The sequence below is a fragment of the Betta splendens genome, chromosome 12, assembly GCF_900634795.4.
Source record: "Betta splendens chromosome 12, fBetSpl5.4, whole genome shotgun sequence".
In the NCBI taxonomy this organism is placed as follows: Eukaryota; Metazoa; Chordata; class Actinopteri; order Anabantiformes; family Osphronemidae; genus Betta; species Betta splendens.
The window spans coordinates 14,154,713-14,177,890 of NC_040892.2; the positions used below are offsets into that span (position 1 = coordinate 14,154,713).

The following is a 23,178-nucleotide window of genomic DNA, read 5'->3' on the forward strand; positions in this document are numbered from 1 at the left end:
TTCGGGGGACTGTCAACAGTTGAATGAGAGGAGCACGGCTTTCTGTGACATATAGTCCTGTGTAGCCAATAGGCTGATCTGAGGTTGGTGTCCTCCAAAAGCAAGAAGTCAGCGGCAGACTGAAATAACGAATAGACTCACCTAGAATCTGATGATAAGCCAGATATCACCACAAGTTACAGTATGTGACAGCACTGTTACATGTCAGAACAGTAACACTGTGTAGCTTCTGTGGTTCAAGGGCATTATTAACATGGTTGCCTTAAGGTCACTTGTTTCAGAAAAGGAAGGAGACTTTTTACGCATTCACCGCTTTTGAGCTTTGAAATATTTTGCTTTGTCACCTGGGGAGAGTTAACTCACTGTTATTAGGCCCTTGTCCAAGCAACTGAATATGTATGTCTCTCAGTCAGGACCAGCCATCATAATAACAGATTTGCTTTGTATGCTGTAGTGTTTTTGTCTTTTTGTCTTGGATCTCATTCAGAGATCAGATGTTAGCATAACATAAAAACCACTGCCTTACTGTCTAACCTACTGCCTCTCTGCTGTAGTGTAAGTGAAAGAAAGTTGTAAATGGTCCACATTTATTTAGCGCTTTAAAGACCCATCCTGAGATCCAAAGCGCTTTACACTAGTTTCTCATTCACCCATGCACTTTCACATTCACAGACTGATGCCAGCCAAGTAGAGTGGTGATGCAGCAAATGTCTGAATGTCCTATATCCCTGACCACAACGGTTCTTGCCTCAGGTTGTCTCAATCATAGCTGTAGATAATGAAATGAGCGGCTTCGGACATTATCACGCCATTCAATGGTCATTATCAGTGGTTATCAGCCCATACGTATGAGCTGGTAGGTGCCCATCTACCTGCTGGCAGCGGTGAATAGGTGCAGTAGATCGCTGTCATTGATTCGTAAGGTTGATCACGGCTCGGATGATTTAACCAGCAGAGTCAGTAGGGGCGCTGTTGAGCGGTTGTTGTTCAGACGGGAGGATCGAAGTTTTGGATTTTGATTCATTAGCGAGCATAACTTGGCAAGTAGCTAGCGGTATTGTGTTAGCTAACTGTAACCTGAACCCCCCACCCGTTATCCAGCCCTAACCTTAACCACAATAACCTCTAAAGCTGCTTAACTTAGCAACTTAGCTAGCTGTTAGCTGTTCGCGAGGAGGCCGAGCAGGCACCTACTGGCCCGTATGAATGCGCTGATAAGTTCTGATCAGCCCATTCGTTGATAACATCCGAAGCGGGTGATGAAATACAGATGAGCCTTGGCTAGTTGGCCAGCTGTTATCGGTCCTCATCCCCACCTCCTGAAATGACAGCCCATTATCCCTTCCCCATCTTCCCATCCAGCCTATAAGCTAACAGCATTTCACTACTCAACACCAATACTATACTTATTGTGTAGCTAAAGGTTGGTGTAAGTAGTCACTGTGAGTAAATATGTGGAGGCTGCTGCTGTTGATTTCCACTTTAATGTGGGGAGCAGGAAACAATGGCAGACATCTCACTGATACAGTAGCTGTTCTTTAATGGGGTAAATACAGTTTTTATTCTGCTTAATTCCAGAGAAGATGAAGATCTACTTCATGAAGTCAGGTCTCCAGACCAGGCACACGCAGAAGCACTGCATTGCAGAGACTAATGTGTGGTATTGTGTGCAAGCTTCAAGGTGTCAATAGACAGAAATTGAATTACATGGATAAATTTTAACTTGTGCTGAAGTATGACAGGACCTTGGTTGTTATATGAAAGATCTCCAACACTAGTATGAAAGCTTTGTAGGGTCCCTGACCTACAGAGAGAGCTGAGATTTTAACTTTGAGAATACTAATTTACAGAAATGAGCTCTCTTTTTAAAAACACAGTTCAGTTTTAAATTATATTTCCAGACCAGCAAAAATAAACTTTTATCATCATAACAAAAAATGCCAAAAATGACACTATGCTTGTTCATTTGTTGGCCATTTCATTCATGTTTCTGTTGTTCTGCAAAGAGAAATGTATTTGCGCTGGAGCTTGTTTTGCTGTATTACCCTGTATCTCTCTTTGATCACATATATGCATGAATAATACCATATTTTAATCCCGATCCTGTACTTTTTCTGCCACCAGTTTGATTTTATATACAGTACAGTAATGCTCATTCCACTCTCGCATGTGACAAATGTGATTATTAATAGAAACAGTAGTCCAAACATTCATATTAAATGTGTGTCTTCTGCTCTATACTGTATGTGAGCAAGTTTCATTCACAAAAATATTGTCACACTACAGAACCTGCTGTGAAAAATCAGCAGGTGGAAATGATTGACGGAAATGATGAACTCCAGATTTATTCAGATAAAAATACAATACGGGATTGTAACTTGTTTCACATCCTTGAGAAAAAAAACAATAAATACTGATAAGCCACTGTGACTACATCAAGAATACAAATATTTTCTTAGTTCAATCAATTCCTGTGTAGTTCCAGAATATTGTCTAGATTTACAATTTACAGTTGATAAAGCTCACTTTTTTCGTTTCTTATCCTCATCTAGAGAGGCGGCTCTGCTCATAACTGTGGCCAGCTGAAGGTGGGTCAGGTGATCCTGGAGGTCAACGGGGTTTCTGTAAGAGGACATGAGCACAGGGATGCTGCACGCCTCATTGCTGAGGCTTTTAAGACCAAAGAGAAAGACTATGTGGACTTCCTGGTAACTGAGTTCAATGTGGCGCTATAGCTGAGCACCAGAGGAAAGAGGGTGATGAGTGCATCATGCTGTAAGAAACGGTTAAAAGAGAAGACTGGCAAGATATGTCGGATCACCTGTTTATTTGAAGGCATAGCACCTTCAAAGGTGTAAACAACCCACCGCCTGATCCCGTTACACTGGACAAATAATACTTAAATCTGCAAGGTATTCTGCTGTGGACTTTGTTCAGGGTTTTCCTCAACGTGTTACCTCCCCACTGTGAGACTGTATGCACTATGATGAAAAATAGTAAAACCTAAATGTTTTGTTTGTCTCTGTCTTAAAGCTTGTTGACCTGGTACCATGAGAAACCTTTTTGTAGCACTCCCACATCTGCCACTTCATTTTGTTTATATATGAGAGAGACAGACTGCACATGCTTGATCTTACAGGTTTGGCTTTATATATGTAAAATGTAGATACAGATGCATTTATAATGTACACATTAAAATATCTTAAATGAATTATAAAATGCATAACCTCTGTTGCATCATCAACATACAGTATACTGTAGTAATATATTTGAAGGAGTGACAATAATTCAAGCCATCTTGGTGATACAGTAATATACAAATTCTCCAGTGATGCTTATCATCTTTTCACCAGGAAGTGTGTAAATAAATAACAAAATTCAGTACACGTCCTACTCATATTTGAGACACAGGCCCAGGCCGTGGCGCAGTGTAGAAATGTAGTTAACTTTTGCGCATTCGCTGTGGCAACACCTGACAGGATAAAGACAAAAGGAGTATTGATATTTAAGACACAGCATACAGCAGTAACTGTACATGTGAAGGACAGAAAGCTTTTTACAGCTGTCACGCAAACATCCTGTTTTTCTGTTTAGTCTGACACTAGCTTATCACTAAGCCATTTGATACTAAAAATGTTTTTATATGAAAGCAAGTATCCATATTACTACCAATACAAAGGGGGTTAACTACATTTCTACAATTAGGCTTGCATTCAATGCATTTCCTTAAAGTTGGTAAAGAATTTAACTCGGGCACTAACTCACAAGGCTGTGTTGTGTTCTGCTGGGGAGGAGCTCTGAAAAGCTACGGTCTTGTGTATCAGAAATGCAGGCTTAAAGATATTCATTTGGTGAACTCAGTGTGAAGGCAGTCCAAGTGGTGGTTACAATTCTCTTAGACCACATACAGTCAGGTAAAAAAAAATTAGGACACCCTTTTAAAGCATGGATTTTGTGTCATTTTTTAAATATATGTTTGTTTTATCTTGATTTTAACAATACAGGAAGATAAAAGTAAATAAAGTAATATAACTAAACAATTAAAACTGAAAGTCCTTTCAAGGTCTTCTGTGAAAGACATTTTACAAAGCTGCCTATTCCCACTGAGGGAAAAGACAGTACACCCTAGCCCCCAATAGCTAGTGTTTCCTCCTTTGGCTAATATAACTACAGAGATGCTTCTTGTAGCCATCTACCAGACTCTGACATTGGTCTGAGGTAATTTTACCCCACTCCTCAATGCAATCTCTTTCTTATCGTAGCGGCATGCACTTTTACATCAACAGTAACTAGAACTTGCTGTAGTTCCCGTGATGACATTTTAGGGTTTTTGAAGACCTCTTTTAGCACCTTGTGGTCTGCTCTTGGGGTTAACCTGCTGGAGTGACCAGACCTGGGCATGTTGGCAGTTGATTTGAAAGCCCTCCCCTATTCAAACAATCTTCAAACTAAATAGGGCAAAATAGATTTCTGATAGGGCAAGCCTCATTCAGAATGCTAAGTAACAATCTACTAATTATGTGCCCCTGTTTTGATTTACCTGTGTGTGATTTGAGCCATTTTAAGATGGAATACATGTTAGGGTGTTCTAACAGTCCTCAGCTATAATTTGCATTTTGTGAAATTCCCCTCTTCAATTTTAATTGCTTAGATATAATTCTTTAATCTATATTGTAAAATTCAGATTTTATATATATATGTACTGTATATATATATACGTAATGTATATGTGTGTGTGTGTGTGTGTGTGTGTGTGTGTGTGTGTGTGTGTGTGTGTGTGTGTGTGTGTGTGTGTGTATATATATATATATATATATATATATATATATATATATATATATATTATATATATTTATACACACACACAAAAGTATCTTAGCGTGTCCCTATTTATTCACATGACTGTAGCACTGCTCTTTCGTGTGCAATTACACAGAAGAGGGGAGTAATGACATATTTACAGTACAGGGCAACACTGACAAAAATTTTAGAAACACTCCTGACACATGGCACATGTATAGACACGCCACATGTTTTATCTATTTATAGAAATGCAATGAGGAGGAAGGCAACTTGGTGGAGTAAGAAACTTCAGAAATCCACAAAGTAAGAACAACAGCAAGGAAATAAGCAAAAAGGGATTGTGTAAAGAACATGACATTGCAGTGTTTAGTTCAATAAGATTTTATGTGAAGTGTTTTATGCAAGGAGAGCGTGTCTGTAAATCAGTGGATATAAACAGTGAATTATAAAAAAAGTAATTTCATCAAGAGTAACTGCAGGAGACACATTATTTCTAGTTAGATAAACACAGCTCTGTGAAAATATTCTACCAAACACAAAAACATTTTTATCATATTCCTTCTGTCTTGTCTCTGTAACGTTACTGTAACATCTATTCAATACTAAATGAGTGCGCTCACTTTAAAGTAACGTCTATGCAGTTCCCTTCTAGTAAACCATATGAAAATGAGACAAATACTTGACCAACACTGTCACAATGTGATTCAGTTTTAATTTAATATTACAGATTTTTTTAGGACTGATATACTACAATTTTAAAAACCAAATCCAGACAAGTGTAGGTTTTTGTAAATTGTGTTGTTTAAATACAAGTAAGTCATATAAAACCAGCATGTAATATATTCAGATTTGAAATACTTCGTACAACAAGAAGTGACTTTACAAATTCAGTAAAAACTGTTCACTGAAACTGTAAAAACAGACTATTTCCATTTGCAACTGACACACCAACACATTCACACGCAGTTGACACCTGATTTAATGTTGTGACTTGTGACCCATCCTGTCCTCTTGTTTGCTGCAATTTTAATACCATAAGGCTTTGATTTGGCCGATAAGTGTGATTAGTGTTAGGAATTTAAGTTTTAAAACACACAGAAAAGACAAAACAAGCATTTTAAGGCGTTTCATTAATGAATAAATGTCTTTCTGCTTTACAGGAGGAGCAATAAACCCATTAATATGATACAGCTGAAGGTGATCAAGATAATGAGAATCCACTGTCCTTCAGATCTTCATCCTAGTTAAGTGTTGCATATGTTATGTGTATATCATAGAATCAAGGATCGAACATAGTGTGTTTGTGTGCATACGTGTAGTTGAATGCGTTAAAAAATGCATTAAAACAGACAGGCTGGACCACATCCTTATAGGAGAATTGTTCTGTTTTATTAGTACAATAGAATGTAAAAGAAGATGCAGCTACAGAGCCAAAAACCAAATGACAAAACAGCGCTAACTTTCCTTTGAGTGAACTCAAAAAATAACTTTAGTGACCACACCAAAACAATCCTTAAAACCCTATTGACTCCAGAGCCTATCCCCCCCCCATGCGTTAGAGCCCCGCAGGGCTCTACCACTGTCCGTAAGTATTTAAAAATGAATTAAATTAATCAAATCAAATTAACTAAAAAACAAAAATAAACTGATGTGTGTATGTGTCCAATCTAAAAAGGGAAACGTATAACATTTTATGTCCTTAATGTACTTCTGAAATTTTTGGGCAACAATGGAGCAGGTAGGCACAAAGCATTAATACATATTAGGCTTGGAATTCACACGCTTTTTATAGCACATCATCGTTTTCTGGTATTATGGTATTTTAAGAGCAATCTACACAGTATCTTTACTGCTTTACAAATCAATCTGGATACCATCTACAGTATAAAAAGAGGCAAGAGTTGAAATCTCTATGTCAATGACAAATTTTGATCAGTTTCAACACCTGAACCGATCTCAGCAACATGTTCATGCACTCAGGTTAAATAATATAATGACCCGATCTTGTAGATATATGTCAATAGTGGTTTAGCCTTCTTTTTGACCTGATATTACAGGGCCATCCAGGAAAGATGGATGATGGAGGGATGCGTTGTAAGCCGCTAAAAGTGTAATTAATCAGATGGAAGACAGAGAGGTGCTCGCCTCAACTCCGCCATGAAACACAACAGCTCAAAAACTGTTTGTGCTGTAATAAGGTGGGATAGTTTGCCCTCATCCCAACCCTAAACTGACGAATTACTGGAGAGATCAGACTCAAATCAACTAAAAACACATGATGATTCTATTTATAATATATTTATTTGTTTCTGTGTTCCTCCTTCTTTATTACTGTACTTTTTGGTTTATTTTTCCTCACTATTGTTTTACTGTTTTTCTTTCAGTCCATGCATCTTTTTGCCTATTTCCTGTACATTTAAACAGGCAGTGTTATAAAATGACATGCTACAGTATTTATACAGAAAGTGTGTTTAATTTTTCAATAAAGATAACTGCACAAAAACGAGTAAAGTGCAGGCTTTTTGTGGAGACTTTCAAACAATGCATATGGTCAGTACTGTATATGGTCCTCTGTAATACTACTGCATACATGCATTCTCTGGCAGTTTATTTTGTAGATAACAAATAGCCATCTCTGATGCTCTCTGACTTATGTTGTTGCCTCTTACTAAGATACTAAGATTGTGGTCATCTATATGTCTGTTTACCTACAGTAAGTTTATTCTACTAGATCTATCCATGAGAAAAAGGAAGAATGCTTAGGAAGCTCTGTTTATTCTTCATCAGTCTGTACTGAGCAGGGCTTTAACATAACAGCTTTGGACTACAGAGATATTTTTTTTGGTAGAAATATAATATTACATTATTACATATATATTTTTAAATAATAGAACAGTGGTCCACAAATTAGTTTTGCTATTCACCACTTAGCAAAACTAATTAATTAATTAATTAATTCTATTAAGTTTACATAAAATAATAGTTACAGTTAGTGTTTTTCTACACCAATCTGTAAAGACTGTTTTGGGGCAAACAACATTTTTTAAATATTTTTTTATAATGTAAATGTGTTTTTTTTATAATAATTTAAGGATGTATTTTAGAACTAGTGATACCAGAATGTGATTGCTCATTTATTGCATATATTGTTTAGGGTGTAAATTGTAAACGAAAAGAAAGGTGAGATGTAGCCTAGTTCTTCCTCACAGGTGGATAATTTAGTATAGTGGTGAAATGGTGTCATCCAGTGGCCATACGTGGCTTTAAACGCTCCACTAAGTCCCGCCCCTGAGTAGCAACCAATCACAACTCGCCTTTATGAATCGGACTCTCTATGCTCTGAGTTGTGTCTTTCAGGTAATTGCACCCGCAACAAACTTGGCTATTTTCATAATTTTGTTTTAATTAAGCTTATAAAAGCGAATGTCAAATGCACAGGAGATTAACAGGATTTATTTACCTTTAGATTTAAAGTTTCTGGGTAAGTAGTTACCCTGCCAGCTAACTGACCGCTAAATTTGTGCCACACTTTTCCCAACAATGATAATTAGCTTCATGAATAAGAACAACTCTGGCCGCTAAATTAAGTTGTGTAACATCTGCGACATGTAGCGTTGGCTGAACGCCGTCTTGACTAGTGTAGTGGTTTGTTTTTGTCTATATTTGATGGTAACGTGTAACAGCTAGAATTCAGTTATCGGCGTTACTGAGCATTTTTGTTAATTCTGACAAGAGTGTGGAAAGAAACGCATTTAGTCAATAATCGTTAACTGTCGCAGTGGTTTGTTGTGGTTTTGCGTACCATGGTGACACTGCTCTCTGTTTTGCAGTCTTCATGGCAACCGACAACTGCTGAGTGTGCCCGTTAAAGCTGCTGTCTGTTGCATAGTACACTATACTATGCATACTACGCAAAACTGATACAAGGTAAGTTTGCGTTTCAGTGTCGCTGAAGTGTGTTTTTTGCTACAATGGTGCCATTTGGATTTATCGGCGTCATTGTCATAATTAAAATAATAGATTTTTCAGCTGCTGAAGCTGAGTTCACCAGTTTGTTAAGTTGAACGAGTTCACCATTCGATCCCTGTCGAGCTGTGTATCAGACTTTTTTGAGTTACATTACTGGAGCTACTTGTTGCTGAGCATGATCCAGCGTCCTTTTTTCCTGTAGTTTCTTTTCTAATCCATGGTTTCTCCGAAACATTTTAGAAAATGATGAGCTCATAATAACCAAGGACACAGTTCTGTATAGACCCTAATCATCAATATTATTATAGTTACAAGATGTATTTTTGTTTAATTATTTTAATGTTTGCTTATTTTCTCGTTGAGTAATTTATTTATCTTTATAATAATTTGGCAGCATTTTGTATGATTGCACTGCTTTATATGCTGTAATCACCCCCCTCACCAGTAAATGTTTTATTTGTCCTCAACTCTCCTTGTTCATCCTAAGGAGATTATCGCTCATATCTTAGTCACTAGGCCATCCTAAGTAGCTCTCTGTAAGTCTGCCTGCCCCCGGGCCTGCTCCAGATATGTGTCTGTGTCCCTATTGGCCAGGCTGACTGGTTTTGTGACAGCTTTAGTGGGACTCTTCTGTTCCATCATACTTACTTGTAATCTCCTGTTTGTGTTTATCTTGTGTTTACTTCCTACAACTCTGTGCATGCAACAGCAGTCATCTTGCAGTAAGACAACTGTAGGCCTGTTGTCTGTCTGAAGCTAAGCTACTGTACAAGTGGCTTCTTGTGCTGAATTTTTACTCATAATAGTCAACAGTCTATGGAGCCCCATGCAAGGGATTTAGATCAGATTAATTATAACTTTGTGGCATGGGCATAAGTACCTAATAGGTATAAGAAATAGATTGTTACCAGAGTAACAGGTGTGTTCTTTCATCACTGGAAAACCAAGAAAGAACAGCTTTGATTTCAAGTCCTCTTCAATGTCTACTGTACAGTATATACCCTAATACTCATCTAAAATGTGTAAACCAGAATCATACCAGCCAAGAATTGGCATGTCATGCTTACAGTATAAGCAGCAAAAATAGAAGTATTTATTATTTAGAATAAAGTTGCTGCTTACGAGCAGCAAAAATAGAAGTATTTATTGTTTAAAATAAAGTTTATGCAATTAAAATGTTTTTTGTCATGTTATTAGTATTTGCAAGACAAAAAAATACCTCCTGGTTTTGATTTTAAGGAAATCCTTTGGCTCTTATGTTACAGTAGAAGTGTAAAAAATAACAAGTAAATAAACAACATAATTCCACTGTGCACTCTTTCTGTTCTGAAGGTATTATTTTTCTGAACCTGCCTCTTAGCTGTGTGCTCTCATTCCTTGTGTTCTGCTTCAAATGCATGGTGAGTTTGCCATATCAACCAGAGTAGAGACTTGCTTGAAAGGTTGTGAACAAAACATGATGGGGGTCTCTAAGTGAAACACACTGAGCCTGACGTAGTCTGTAGTTGCATTTCCTCTGGATTTCTGGGGTAAAACCAAATACACTCTTGATGCTCGTATTTGAGGTTTGTGTGTCAGGCTGCTGTAAGAGACTTGAGTAATCCTCTTGTGATAACCTTGGATATTGAAGAAGAAGCAAAGAATGAGCACTTTTCATAATGAGATTGTAAGAGCTACAACTTTGCATCATGTCTTGTGTTATCTCTTATTCTTTTTTGTATTGCTTTTTTTGTCTTCTGGATACTGATATTGCCTAAAACGCTTAATTTCTTATCTTAAATATTTATCAATGTGGCTAAAGCTTGTCAAGATTTTTTCTTAAATTCAAATTTGATGTTGCTCTTTAGGTGGTAGTGTTTCTCTTTTATTTGCAGACACTAAAAGTGAAGAAGGGTTTGTGTTGTGGCGTTGCTATAGTGAGTGTTTCAGCTTGAGGGAAATAATTGAAGAACTTGCTGTGACATTGTGAAACTGTCCAAACTGTTTTACAGTACATCCACAGAGACTATGTCATTAGTTATAATGAGGATATGGTCAATGAAATATAAAATAATAATAATATAATTGCATCAAGTTGGTAAATCTTTGCTGACAAATGCTGCATGATGCAGCCTGGAAGGACTGGATTTGAGTGAGTTTGTTGTGTACAGGTCACCTTGGAAAGTTCTTAGGGGATGCCAGACACCAATACCACAGATGTCCAAGTCAAGATTTAAAAAAAAACCCTCCATTTGATATACTAGAAGCAGATGCTGCACAATGATGACTAGAGTTGTACTAAATGAAAGTCTGGTGATTTATTCATTTCACTATTCCTCTGATGAACCTTTATTGAAAAACTATGCCAATAATCTGTTTATTTTTTAATTTAATAACTACAAATTACTAAGTTGATATTTTGTCCTTTACTTGTCATATTTCGTTTTCCAATTATCCTTCCTCCAGTATTTAATCTTATATACTGTCCCTTTAGGAGTTCATGCAGCAGCCATACTAGAGTCCTCCCGTTAGGTTACGATAAACCCAATATTCACTAGAGATGCAACTCTGTTGAGAGGGACACATTGCATTGATAAAAACTGATTTATGAAGAAAAAAGAGAGATTGCTGATTTCCTCAGCTTCTAAATCACTTTATTGAATATGTGGTAGATGAGGGCACCATCTGCTGGAGTTCTTTTTTTCTTTGTTTTAGATGTGCCAGTACTCTTCATTTGTAGTAATTACAAATATGCATATTATAATATATTTTCAGCATTAATTATTAAAGGATATTATAACTAACAAAGGTCTAATGGTTTTCAGGATCTGCAAACATCAGAATCACCTTTCGTCTTGAAATGTAATGATCCACAAGCTATAAATTTCCTAGCCATGGCTTTGAAAGGGGACCTTGCTCTAGAGTCACATCACCAAGAAAAGAAGCAGAGTATTTCTGTGCCTGGCTGAATGGTAAATGGATACAAGAAAAAAAACTACTGCAGGGGTGCTGGTTTGGACCCCTGCTCCTGTCTGCACCTTACCCACCAGATCGGTGTTGTATGAGGATGAGAATGGAGAGCAGGCTGAGAAAGATGACTTTGTCAGCCAGATGAATGAGAATGGCATAATTGGTCTGTCTGAGGACCTAAAGAATGTGGAATTGGGAGAAACCTGTAGTGGCAAAGATTCAGACTGCAACCTAGGCTGTCATCCTACACTCCTTACCTCTGAGAAGCTGTACCCTAATGGATATAAGTGGGATACACCCCCTGAGGAGATGAGATACAGCTTCAAGGATCATCTTACAGACACTGAGTTGCCAGGTGAGAAAGGACGCAACCTGTTACCATGTGAGTTCTTAAAATGTTAATTTACTAATGTATGTATGAATGTTCTAGTGCCTTCTGCTAAAACAGGTAAGTGATCATACAATAGATCTTAGTCTTATGACTGCATACAGAGCACCAGCCTAAAATCCCATCTACACAGTAGCTGTTTAGCTGATCATCATTATCATTTTTTGGTTTTTGCTTATTTTGAGTGGAGTACAGCATGTGGGTTTCGCTGTAATGTGCATAGTTTGGTGCAACATATAGGACTTCCTTATTGATTATTACAGACAACTCATCAATGCTATATTAGTATTTACTAACATCGCTAAATCATAGTTGTATATCCTGATGTTTTTTTTTTTTTGGCAGATAACATGATGAGTAGCGTAGAAGCACAAAGAGAGAATGAAGCCAAAAAGAGGGGAAAAAGTCAGAGAATAGAACATCTATCTGTGGGGGGGTCCCCCAATGCAAACATAAAGATGAAGCATAGAGACAAAAAAGAAAACAGTAGTGATGTCACGAGAACAGAAAATGACCACAGTTGCACATCAGGTGTTATAAATGGTTTGATTAAGAGCTACATTAACAAAGTAGACAATAAAAAGATCAGATCACCGCCCTCTTGTGGACATTACACACCAGCTGGCGTCTCCTGCCAACCTTGCCAAGGTCCCCAGTCTGCCAGACTTACCTCAGCCCTCACCCTTCCCTATCTCTTACATTTCACACCAGAGGAATTTGCTGCTGCACCAGGGATTGATGCAGAAACCTTTCCAGAGATGGACTTTATAGAAAGTCTTACAGATTCTGAGAGCAGCCTCAGGTCCAGCCTTTGCTCCCTAAGAAAATCTAAGAGCAATCAGCAGAAGGGGCATCAGGCACCAGCCATCTGCCCTGAACTACATATGTCACAGAATTGTTCCTCAAAATCCAGACAGAGTCCTAACAGGGATTCAGAAAAACATAATTTCGACACCAATACTAAGGCTGCTGAAATGAATAAATCCAAGTAAGTAACATTTTTCCTTCTGTTATCCATATTTATTTTTATAAACTGCCATATGTTCATTGTTGCATTATTCTGTCTTATTTCATTTAAGTATTAGTTTTCTGTTTTTATTGTTTCATTTAAGAAAATGGACTTTAAGTCACCGTACACCAGACCTCTCCAAGGTGGAGTCTAGGATTCGTTTCCCCAAGAATGGTGCTAAGCTTCCTAAAAGCAAACTCTCCTCAAAAAAGGAATTTCCTGGTTCCCCTGTAGTACATAAATCTCCGGCTGAAATGATGAAAGATGTCTTTCTGGAGGCCTCGGATCAACCTCCCTCCGCATCAGACTGTGACAAAACACCAGCCAGTGCCCTCCCCTTTGCAGTGCCTCAGGACGTCAGAAGCTGGCAGCAGGCGACCATTCTTCTTGAACAGTTACAAGTTAATATATAATAAGTTTGAAATTTGTCTATACATTTGAATTCAGCAAATGGAGAATGTCTCATAGGACTCAACATCAGGGCCTCTCACTTTTTCTCCCTGTTTCTAAACGCAAACAAAAAATTGTGTGCAGTATATGCACACAATATGAATTTCAGTTTAGAATTTTGTTGTTGCTGTGTGCTGATGTGTTATTATAAATGATTAGGCCTATTTGGTTCCTTTTGTTAAAAATACTGAGGAAAAAGCACATCAGCTGTACCTGAAATTAAAGCAGTTGTATTTAGTTAGTGTCTTTGCCTTTTAAAAAAACAGTTTATTCCTGTGATTTATTGTTATTCAGTGAGCTGCACAAAGGTAATTTCAAATATTTAAACTTGTGGAAAATAAAGCATCTGCAAATAACTGAAGTCCAGACAGCACAATTACACGGTCACATCTGTAATAATGAATGAATTATTCTTTCAGTGTGGATAATTTTTTTCTCCTTTTTTTCCCTCCTCTTTTGGTTCTTTCTCTTTTCTTGCTGCAGGAGGACTATAACAGACTGCTCACTAAGTATGCTGAGGCTGAGAACACAATTGATCGTTTACGTCTAGAAGCAAAGGTGGTGAATCAGAATAAATTTGAACACTTTGTGTACATATAGATTTATTTGTGGTCTTTATGTTACCATGTTTTATTTTTATGTCATTATGTCTCATTAAGAGAAAGCTTCTAAACAAGTTAGTTGTGCCATAATAGACCGTTTGTTTTTGATTAAATAAGGCCAATTTAGTTGTGGTACTTGTATGAGAGGTCAGTCTAAAGTCATTATGATTTACTGTTTAGAGGTAGGAGCATCTGTATGTTATTTTCCTTATTTGTGTGTCCAGGGATGTTAATGTAAGGGAAGGAACAGCTAGTCATTTATATTCATTTGTTTTTGGTATGTACAAACTTGACTGAATATGACTTTAGGACACTAAAAGGAGTTGTTAGTCACCCCTTGCTTTGCTTATTTGTTGTAGTTTAACTCCATTTGCATCAGGTCCACTAATGTTTATACAGTACATGCCACAGTTCATGCTTATCCATACTTTTCACATCTTCTCCAGGTGAACCTGTACTCTGACCTGCCAAAGCCCGGGCCCTCCTTGCATTCAGGCCAGCGTCATGATGCTTCAAAGTTCATGATGATGCTGGATTTTCCTCAGACTCAGAAAGCAGACATAAAGTCAGCTTTTCCTTCCAATGGACACAGCTCTTCTCAAAGTATGCTTATTTCGGTTATTGCCTACATCTGCTGTGATGCTTAATGTTTCAGATAATTAATTCATATAATATTGTATAACTTAAATCGATGAAATGTTATTAATTCTCTTAAGTTGCCCAAATATCTTTATTTTGTTATATCATATGCAAACAAGTTCTTTGGTGTTATTATTCACCTTCTGTTAATGCTGCCTTAATTTGTGCAATAAATAACTATAACTCTTTTTTTCTCTCTGCTTTCCCCCCCTCCTCCTACTTATTATTATTTAACAAGCAGAACAGGTGGACAACATTCTCTACATTCAGGCTGACAGCTTTCTCCAGCAGGTAAATAAACTCAGATTCACTGATGAGGATGAACATTTGTACAGATTTTCTGTTTCCCAGGTGATTTACAGAAGAAAGGTTTTGGTTTATTTCACTCAGCTGCAGGCATATCAGGATATCCTAAGTGGAAAGAAACTCAAACCTCATGAACAGATGAGGGTAAGAACATCAACCAGTCTGTCATCATTATGAATTACTTGTAAAGATCATCTCATACCAAGGCTAATGAACTAATGCTGTTCTTCAGGATCTTTCAAAGCTTGTTAAGGCTCTTGATTCTTTAGAAAGGGGCTACCTTCTGGCTAAAGATGATCATAAGCTTTTGCATCAGGAAGGGACAAAAGTCAACCACTTTGATCCTGAACGGTGAGAGTGAATGCATTGCACACTTTTTAGTCTCCTCTTTATTTTATCTTTTTCTTTCATTTAATTATTTTATTTTATTTCATTGAAAATATAAACATCAGCAAGCTGGAGGGCCTGATTTACCAGTGTGGACTGTATATGGACGAACTGAAAGAACAGGTTGAAAAGATGCCGAAGGGGCAGCCCACATGTGAGACTCATCCATCTCCACCTACTGATCCTAATCTTTCACATGTCTCCTCTGAAATGGGCAAAACACTGCCTCACCCACAGGTACTACAACTACAGTATTCACATCATGCCTGAACTGTGTTGCAAATCTACTGCTACATTCTGTCAGGTTTTGGCAGAGCTCGGACCCACATGCACAGCACAGAGACCACAGACAGATGGTAGAGTTTAACAGTTTATTTCAGTATTGGATATCACAGACGGTCCGGGTCATACACAGGAGATCGCAGGTTTCGGTACCAGTGGAGCAGGCTGGTTCAGATCCAAGGACAGGCAGAGTTTCGGTAACGGGAGGACACAGGTTACAGTACCGTTTAGGAGCAGGCTGTCTCGTAGTCGGGCGGTCAGGTTCGGTATTCCAGAGCTTTCCAGGCAACAGTACAGATCAGGGGAAGGCGAGAGTCAGTAGTCAGGAAACAGAGCAGGATCAAAAAACACGCAGGCAGGATGACTAAGTGCTGGAAAGTGATGTCTGGCATACAACGATCTGGCAAGGTGTTCTGGGACTGGTGGTGCTTAAGTATATGGTGAGTGATTACTGATTCGGAGCAGGTGTGACTAATGAGGACCGGAAGTAAGGCTGGAACTAATGAGAAGTGACAGAAAACCGGAACTGCTATGCAATAAAACAGGATGTGATTCTCAGACGTGACACATTCTGTCTGTTCAGCTTTTTGGCGTCACTGATTCAATGAATAGTCGTAGTCTACACCTTGTAATTTCTTGATATAGCATAGTCAAAAGTAATTTAATTACTTACTAATAAAGTAAACTTAACCTTAGAAATGTATACTTTGGCACGATTTTAAAACTGATTGATACATTCCATTAATAGTAAATATATTTGAACTTTTTTCAATATACTGTATATGAAACATTTGTGTATCATATACTGTATACGAGAGGACAATAGTCTTGTTTTATTTGTTGTCTCTTTAGTAAAATATTGTCAGTGTAATAGTGGTGTTGTGGTAAAATGTGCCTTGCAATATCAGTTCATGATTTTTTTTCAATTCTGTTTTAACACACAAGACACACAAGGTATGAGTGCATAATCTGAACTGCACCTCATGAAACCTCTTTTAGACCCTATCTGTGCCCTTGATGGTTGATTATGGAGCAGTTGAGGTGAGCTCAGTCACTGAAGAGAGTGATCAAATGGAGGTGGAAGATGATGAAATATTTAAGTCTTTTTACCTTAAACCCATGACTGGCAAACACAGATATGTTCCAAAGGATTCTGTCTCAGTAATAGATGGGTAAGTTTCTTCAGACCTTTTTGTTACTGTACTGTCCAAAAGTTCCCACTTAAGTAACAAGGATGTATTTTGATGTATATGTAAATTACAATTTAATTATTGTTCTACTGTTTTAACCAGTTGTTTTTGTGTAAAGCTAATTTGGATAGCTCCACTAGATCAGTTATTTACACTTTTTATACAGGAACATCAAATCAAACCATCAGGACCACCCTCCTCTGCACACCAGCAAACAGCAGACCAGTAGGTCCATTCCTTCTTTGCACGGCTTGACCACGTTGCCTGTGCATGTACCCAGTAGCAGCAGGAGGTTCGGCATGAGTAAATCCCACAGTACCAGCTTGAACAGTCTAGGCGAGATCACAACACCAGAAACGAGGATCTCTCCACAACACACTGGAAGCAGTAAGCTGCTATCTCAGGTTAGATTATAGTGTAAATGTGTTAACAGTACTGGTGTCAAAATGCTTTTCTTTATTCTCAGACCTAATGCCCTGAATGTTCTGTAGTTTTTGATCACCTTTTAGAAATATTGTACCATTTAATTATTTTAAAAGTTCCTCTATAGTTCTACTATAAATACCCTGCCTTTTTATTATCATGCACTCCAAGCAAAGGTCTATTGATCTTTTTCTGTTAACCAGAATGGAATCATCTCTCCAGAGGCAGACAGTGGCTTTGTGGGCTCAGAGAGGAGCCACCTAACTCCATTGGCCGCTTGGAGTCTGCTCCATCAGAGTGCCTCTGAGGGGTAAAGCAGACTAATGCTGTTCACCAAAAGTCAACTTTTAACAGATCATACATTTTACCTTATGTGCCCCCCCGCCATGTCCCACTCAACACACAACACATAGGCATTTGATTATTTTATTTTTCTTATTTCCTCAAAGCACACTATTTTTTGTGTTTGATCTGGTTCTAATACATATATGTTTGAATATTTATTCTATGGTGCAGCAGTGAGGCATTCCTTAACGATGAAAGGACAAAGAAGCCTTCTACAGTCACTAGGACATCTCTGGCTTCTTCACCCTCCCATAGTCACATGGAGCCCAGTGAATCCTCCCACCTCACCCCTGACCAACAAATGAGAAACAGACAGGGGCAGAGACATCACATTTTCTCCTGCTCTCCACAACACTGGTTAATTCAGACAGAACAACCAAGAATGAGCTGTAGGACAGGTGGGTTTGGTCTTGAGAGTGAAAGCAGTGAGTTTCCAAGTTCATCAACGATCAGCAGAAATTCGTTTTTTCACTAATCATGGTTTATCTAACATGTTGTTCTTTTCTTGTCTCTGCAGCTCATTCAGCTTCTGAAGATGGACAGAGCGAACATTTTAACAAATACATTACTTTAGTCCACAGAACTAACTCTAGCTCTATGCAGTATGACCGCGGAAATTCTGTAAGAGCACCAGGCTTCAGTCAGGTGGTGAATCGCGAGTGAGTGAGTTGGAGTTGCAAACACAAAAATGATCAGTACACTGCAACAAACTGCTGCCATGCTGTACAGCACTTGTATGAATCTATTATAACATTAGTTAAAAATATTTACCGGTAATTTAAGTAATTAACAAGAAACTTTATTTACTCAAATCTTTATACTTCATGAAATAGTGAATTTTCTTAATGTTCCTATTATATGCTTTTATGTTTATTACAGAATTGGCTGCTATTGAATGTGATTGCGTATTGGGAGGTACTCTGTACGTTCCCTGCATGGTTTGGTGTTGCATGACTTCCCAAACTGTGTGTTGTGACTTTGAACTTAGGACTGGCATTAATGCTTAAATCACATGAGCACATGTGCTGGATTTTATTGACGTTGTACTTTGAACATGTAATAGTTGAAAACCATAAGTGCTGAAAGAATTACATACAAGATTACATACAAGCATACATTTAGCTTCTGTGTGTTTTAGTGATGCAATAGAGTCACTGCAGGCTGAGCTGACCACACTGAAGGAGAGACTGGAAAGCTGTCTGGAAAATAAGAAGCCTTATTGCTCTGTGAGAGCATCTCCTTCAGATCCCTGCTCCACATTTGCACCTCACATGTTGGTTTATAATCTTGCAGATATAAACAGACTGGTTTGTGTTTATCCAGTGATAAATCATTCAAGCACACACTTGAATAGTTTGCCTGCATATACTGTAAAACCAACACATCTTAAAGCTTCCCCTTTGACTAATATTTATGTTGACTTGTACTGTACTGTCTTCACTTTTCAGGCATGGAGATGAACGACAAAATAATATCAACAGGGGAAGAGGACAAACAAACACAGATAACGAAGTGGAGGAGCTGAGAAGAGGAAGCAGAAGCAGTGCTTCTGCACACAGACAAAAAGCACAGTCCGACATCTGTAAGTGTACGTGGAACTGTAGTTAGAACTGAAATTTACATTAAGTAATCCTGTGAAATCCAAATTGTACATATGTAAATAAACAAATAATGTACTTTATACTGCACAGTATGTGAACTCTAAAGTGCATTAAATGTGCTCAAAGAGATTTGGTCCAGTGGGAAAGTATGTATCTTTTTACATGACTTCTTTTAAATAATGTGATATTGTGATGATTCATGCAGTATACTAATACTTGATAAATCCTGAATGGACAAACATGCAAATTTGTGCTGTGTAATTTTCCAGTTGTGTAATTTTACCAAAATGTTCACCATTGTGATTTCAGTGACCATTTCAGAGCTGAAGTCGTCAGTGGTGTCACCTCAGCCACAGATGGCCAAATGTACTCAGACATCCGCTGTAGAAATGGACAATTACCCTCACACCAATGCTGTTTACAACAGAATGCCCAGGAGTAAGACAACCTACTCCTCTGCAAATATTTAAATTATGCCACTAGTGAATATACTGGTTTTCTTTTGAAAAATTTATCAATTTTAATTAGACTTCCTAAACTTAGGAATTTACAAAAAATACAATTTCATAGTACAAATATTGTCAATTAAATATAAAACAGTGAATAAGTGATTGTATATGAATTTACCTGCTTCTTATGAATCTAGAATCAATACACCAGTATCTAGAAGGCCAAATAAAAGTATTTATGTTATTGTTTTATAGATTAAGCTAACACATGTACTTCTAGATGAAAACATGTACTTCTAGAACAGAACCTACTAAACAACTCCATCGGTTAAATCTCAACTGTATTGCAGGGGGGAAACCTGATGTGTCCATACGTGACAGAGCTTGTCAATCGGAAGGTAAGGACAGTTCTTGTCACTTTAGTATTAAAGTGGTTAATTTTTTTTTGCCTCAACCTTCACCCTTAAATCTCATTTCTTATTTCTCTGTTACTTACTGTTAGCTGATGGAAAGACGGAGGCGGTCTGCTCTTCTCACTGTCGTCACTATCCTCTCTGTAGGCGTCCTAACCTGTACAGAAGCGCTAAGCAAGGTCTGTGTGATGTGATACGGCTACGACATACATGCATTCATATAATCTGCATTCAATTTAATAAGTTGCCTTATTGGCTTATCTTTTCCTGACAAGCTGATTCAGGGTGTTGTAGAGGCCCTGGCTTCGCCACATACAGAAGCTGCCAACTGCCACCTGAGTTCACTGTCAAAGCAGAGTGTGGCACATTCAATGCAGCTCCTCCTATACTACTACAGTACATGCCAATGTGCCCTCCACCAATCCTGTGAGTAACCCTTTCAGCCCTCACACCCTTTGCACATAATACACAGAGCTCATTATTCTGACTTAATTAGTGGGAGAGCTGAACAGCTCTCACACTATTGATATCTTCAGTCTTTATTATTAGTGGGAGAGCTGAACAGCTCTCACACTGTAGATATCTTCGCTCTTTATTCGGTCTGCTTTTAGATGGGTAATTATAACTATTTAAAGATAGATTTACAGTTTAGTAATTACCCACACATGCTTCCTCTATGTCCTTTCAAAATAAAAGCACCAATGCAATTTATTAGCTTTAACTGCACTGTTTTTGCCTTTGAATGGTTAATTATGATTATTTAAAGACTAATGGACAGTTACGCTATTACCCCCACAGTTTTCCTCTAAATCCTTTCAAAATAAAAGCACCAATTACAATTTATTACCGTTAATGGCAAAATTGATTAGAAAATGTCTGAAAATTTACCAATCATTAATAAGACTATTTTAGAGTCCAGCAAATAACCACTCACACTTATTAGGGTGTTTTTTTTTCTGAAAGGGCTTAATCTAAATCTTTTGCTAGGGCTATTCTTGCTATTGAATGATAAATTATGACTATCTAATAACTATTTTATAGTTTAGTAATTACTCACACACGACCTCTAAATCCTTTCAAAATAAAAGCACCAATGTAAATTATTACCTTAAATGGCAAGATTTTTGTTGCTGACTGGTGAACTTTTACTAGTTATTAAACTATTACAAAGTTAAATAATTATTTACAAATACTTTCTTCAAATCAAAAAGCTAGTCACCTTATTTATGATTGTCAACAATGCACCTTGGTCAACTATTTAATCTTTGACATCTTTTTACCTGGGTCAACTTTTGAATCATTGTCATATTTTTAATCTTGTCTTAGTATGACCTTTGTCATCTTTTTAATCATCATCTTTTTAATCGCCATCTTTTGTCATCGTTTTAATCTTTGTCAACGTTTTCATCGTTTTGCCGTAGCCAACTTTTGGATGTAGTCAACTTTTTACAGTCAGCAGCTTAATCAGCATTTGGTATCTTTGCAGCTGTAGATCAGCTCTCCCACGTAATTTCTCGAGAAATTACTTTTTCTAGTTCTGTTTGCTTCTTTTTACTTGTGTTGTTTTTTGTGTTATTTGCTATTGCACTCTGTTAGGTAATAAATCTGAAAGAAATATCAGGGTTCTTCTCAGTGCCTTTGTATTAAAAAACAGTTATAGTGAACACTACAAAACCAGATGTCTTGTAAGTGTTGTAAGTATAAGTATATAATGACATTAATACCGTTTCCTTATAATTGAAAATCAGCCCTGTCAATCCTGTTGCAATTTATTACACTTCAAAATAGCAGTGTTGTTTTAAAGGTGCTGGGAGTGTTGTTTTTAGGTGAATTTTCATTTTACCTTGTTATTTTAAAACACAGACATTCTGACTGTATGTAAACATAATAACACAGTATAAAGGTCAACTGATATTTTTTTACTGTGAAATTGATCAGAAAATATTATTTTTAGCTCAGTTCAAATTGTTTAATTGCTCAAAAAGTTCTCTCCATCAGGATCGGTAACAGGCAGTAGTAGATAATCAAGGCAGACAAGGCAGACAGGGACTAGGCAGGCTCAGAATCCGAGGTCAAAACAGGATGCACGATACATGACAAGACTAGACTACGAATGCTGGAAAGTGGTGACAACACGCAACAATCTGGCGGGTAACAGGTGTGAGAGGTGGGGCTTAAATACGGAGCCGACTAATAGCAGATGAGATGCAGGTGTGGGTAATGAAGACCGGTACAGACAGGGAACAGCTGATGATGTGGTGTTTAACAGGAAGTACTTTCAAAATAAAGGCGGCTATAAAGCCCGGACGTGACACACATACAGTACATAATAAATATTCATTGTGAGTTTCACCTCCAAATGTCTTACATAAACACTGCCCTTTTTACAGCTTGTACTCATCGCCCATCAATGCATCTCCTAACAACAGTGGCGCATCCTCAGCAGTTAGAGGTTGTGGGGAACCTCTGACTGAGGTGAAGGAGAGGAACAGATGCTCCCTGTCTGCTGACAAGCAGCTCTCCTTGGACAGATCTCTGAACAAGGCCATCAGGGCAGCTCGACACATGAAAGACACTTCTAGACGCATGGCTCACTCTCTAGCTACTGGACTGGAGTATCAGGAACTCTTGACTCAGTCTTGCAGCTACTAGTCTGGACTCACTCCACATGCAGCATAGATTGAGAAATATAATCTTCGAAGATTGTAAGGCTAGACCAAAGCAAATAAAAGATCTTCTCTGAAAAGACTGAAAAGCATGCTTTGAATGTATTATTGCATTGTACAGTATATACTGTAACAGTTTCACGTGCTTTTACTATTTCTTTTAATTCATAAAATCTAGAAACATTATTAAATGCCATAATGACAGCTTATCAGGGCAGCTGTTATTTTTGGACATTTCAGGTTTCAGTGTTATGTGTAGTGAGTGTATACTGTAAACTTTTTTCTTTGTATACAGTAGCATGGCATA

The 23,178-nt window shown here is 37.6% G+C and overlaps 2 protein-coding genes across 23 annotated transcripts in view; both read left to right on the forward strand.

Moving 5' to 3' along the window:
* whrna (whirlin a) overlaps positions 1 to 6,188 on the forward strand; it is a 122,194-nt gene extending 116,006 nt beyond the window's left edge. For 7 of the 10 annotated variants that reach the window (XM_055513136.1, XM_055513131.1, XM_055513138.1 and 4 more), the window contains one exon: positions 2,553 to 3,219. In XM_055513136.1, the coding sequence (XP_055369111.1) occupies positions 2,553 to 2,735 (183 nt within the window). In that variant the 3' untranslated portion in view covers positions 2,736 to 3,219. The other 3 variants (XR_008696217.1, XM_055513133.1, XM_055513134.1) reach the window with 3 other exon arrangements.
* Positions 6,189 to 7,977: 1,789 nt separating this feature from the next.
* On the forward strand, positions 7,978 to 22,963 carry akna (AT-hook transcription factor). Of its 13 annotated transcripts, none has more exons than XM_041073071.2 (23): positions 7,996 to 8,160; positions 8,634 to 8,730; positions 11,577 to 12,103; positions 12,455 to 13,097; positions 13,222 to 13,519; positions 14,052 to 14,126; positions 14,617 to 14,773; positions 15,048 to 15,100; positions 15,200 to 15,259; positions 15,348 to 15,466; positions 15,568 to 15,739; positions 16,784 to 16,956; positions 17,141 to 17,378; positions 17,601 to 17,707; positions 17,917 to 18,140; positions 18,260 to 18,401; positions 18,881 to 19,015; positions 19,191 to 19,330; positions 19,653 to 19,781; positions 20,143 to 20,190; positions 20,295 to 20,384; positions 20,481 to 20,631; positions 22,596 to 22,963. In XM_041073071.2, the coding sequence occupies exons 3-23, from the start codon at positions 11,728 to 11,730 to the stop codon at positions 22,855 to 22,857; spliced, it is 3,792 nt and encodes a 1,263-aa protein (XP_040929005.1). In that variant the 5' UTR covers positions 7,996 to 8,160; positions 8,634 to 8,730; positions 11,577 to 11,727; the 3' UTR covers positions 22,858 to 22,963. The 13 variants fall into 13 exon arrangements, 11 of the variants coding, with proteins under 11 accessions (XP_040929010.1, XP_040929009.1, XP_040929005.1 ...); XM_041073073.2 differs by having other exon boundaries at positions 8,003 to 8,160; positions 13,222 to 13,492; positions 17,914 to 18,140; XM_041073068.2 differs by having other exon boundaries at positions 8,026 to 8,160; positions 17,914 to 18,140.
* The last annotated feature ends 215 nt before the right edge of the window (positions 22,964 to 23,178 follow it).

Excerpts from the sequence above, each read along its gene's own strand:
- akna (XM_041073068.2), top strand. The coding sequence starts at position 11,728 with ATGGATACAAGAAAAAAAACTACTGCAGGGGTGCTGGTTTGGACCCCT. Across the intron at positions 13,098-13,221 it reads GCTGAAATGAATAAATCCAA|AAAATGGACTTTAAGTCACC; the intron begins GTAAGTAACATT and ends GTTTCATTTAAG. Across the intron at positions 19,782-20,142 it reads TTACAACAGAATGCCCAGGA|GGGGGAAACCTGATGTGTCC; the intron begins GTAAGACAACCT and ends ACTGTATTGCAG.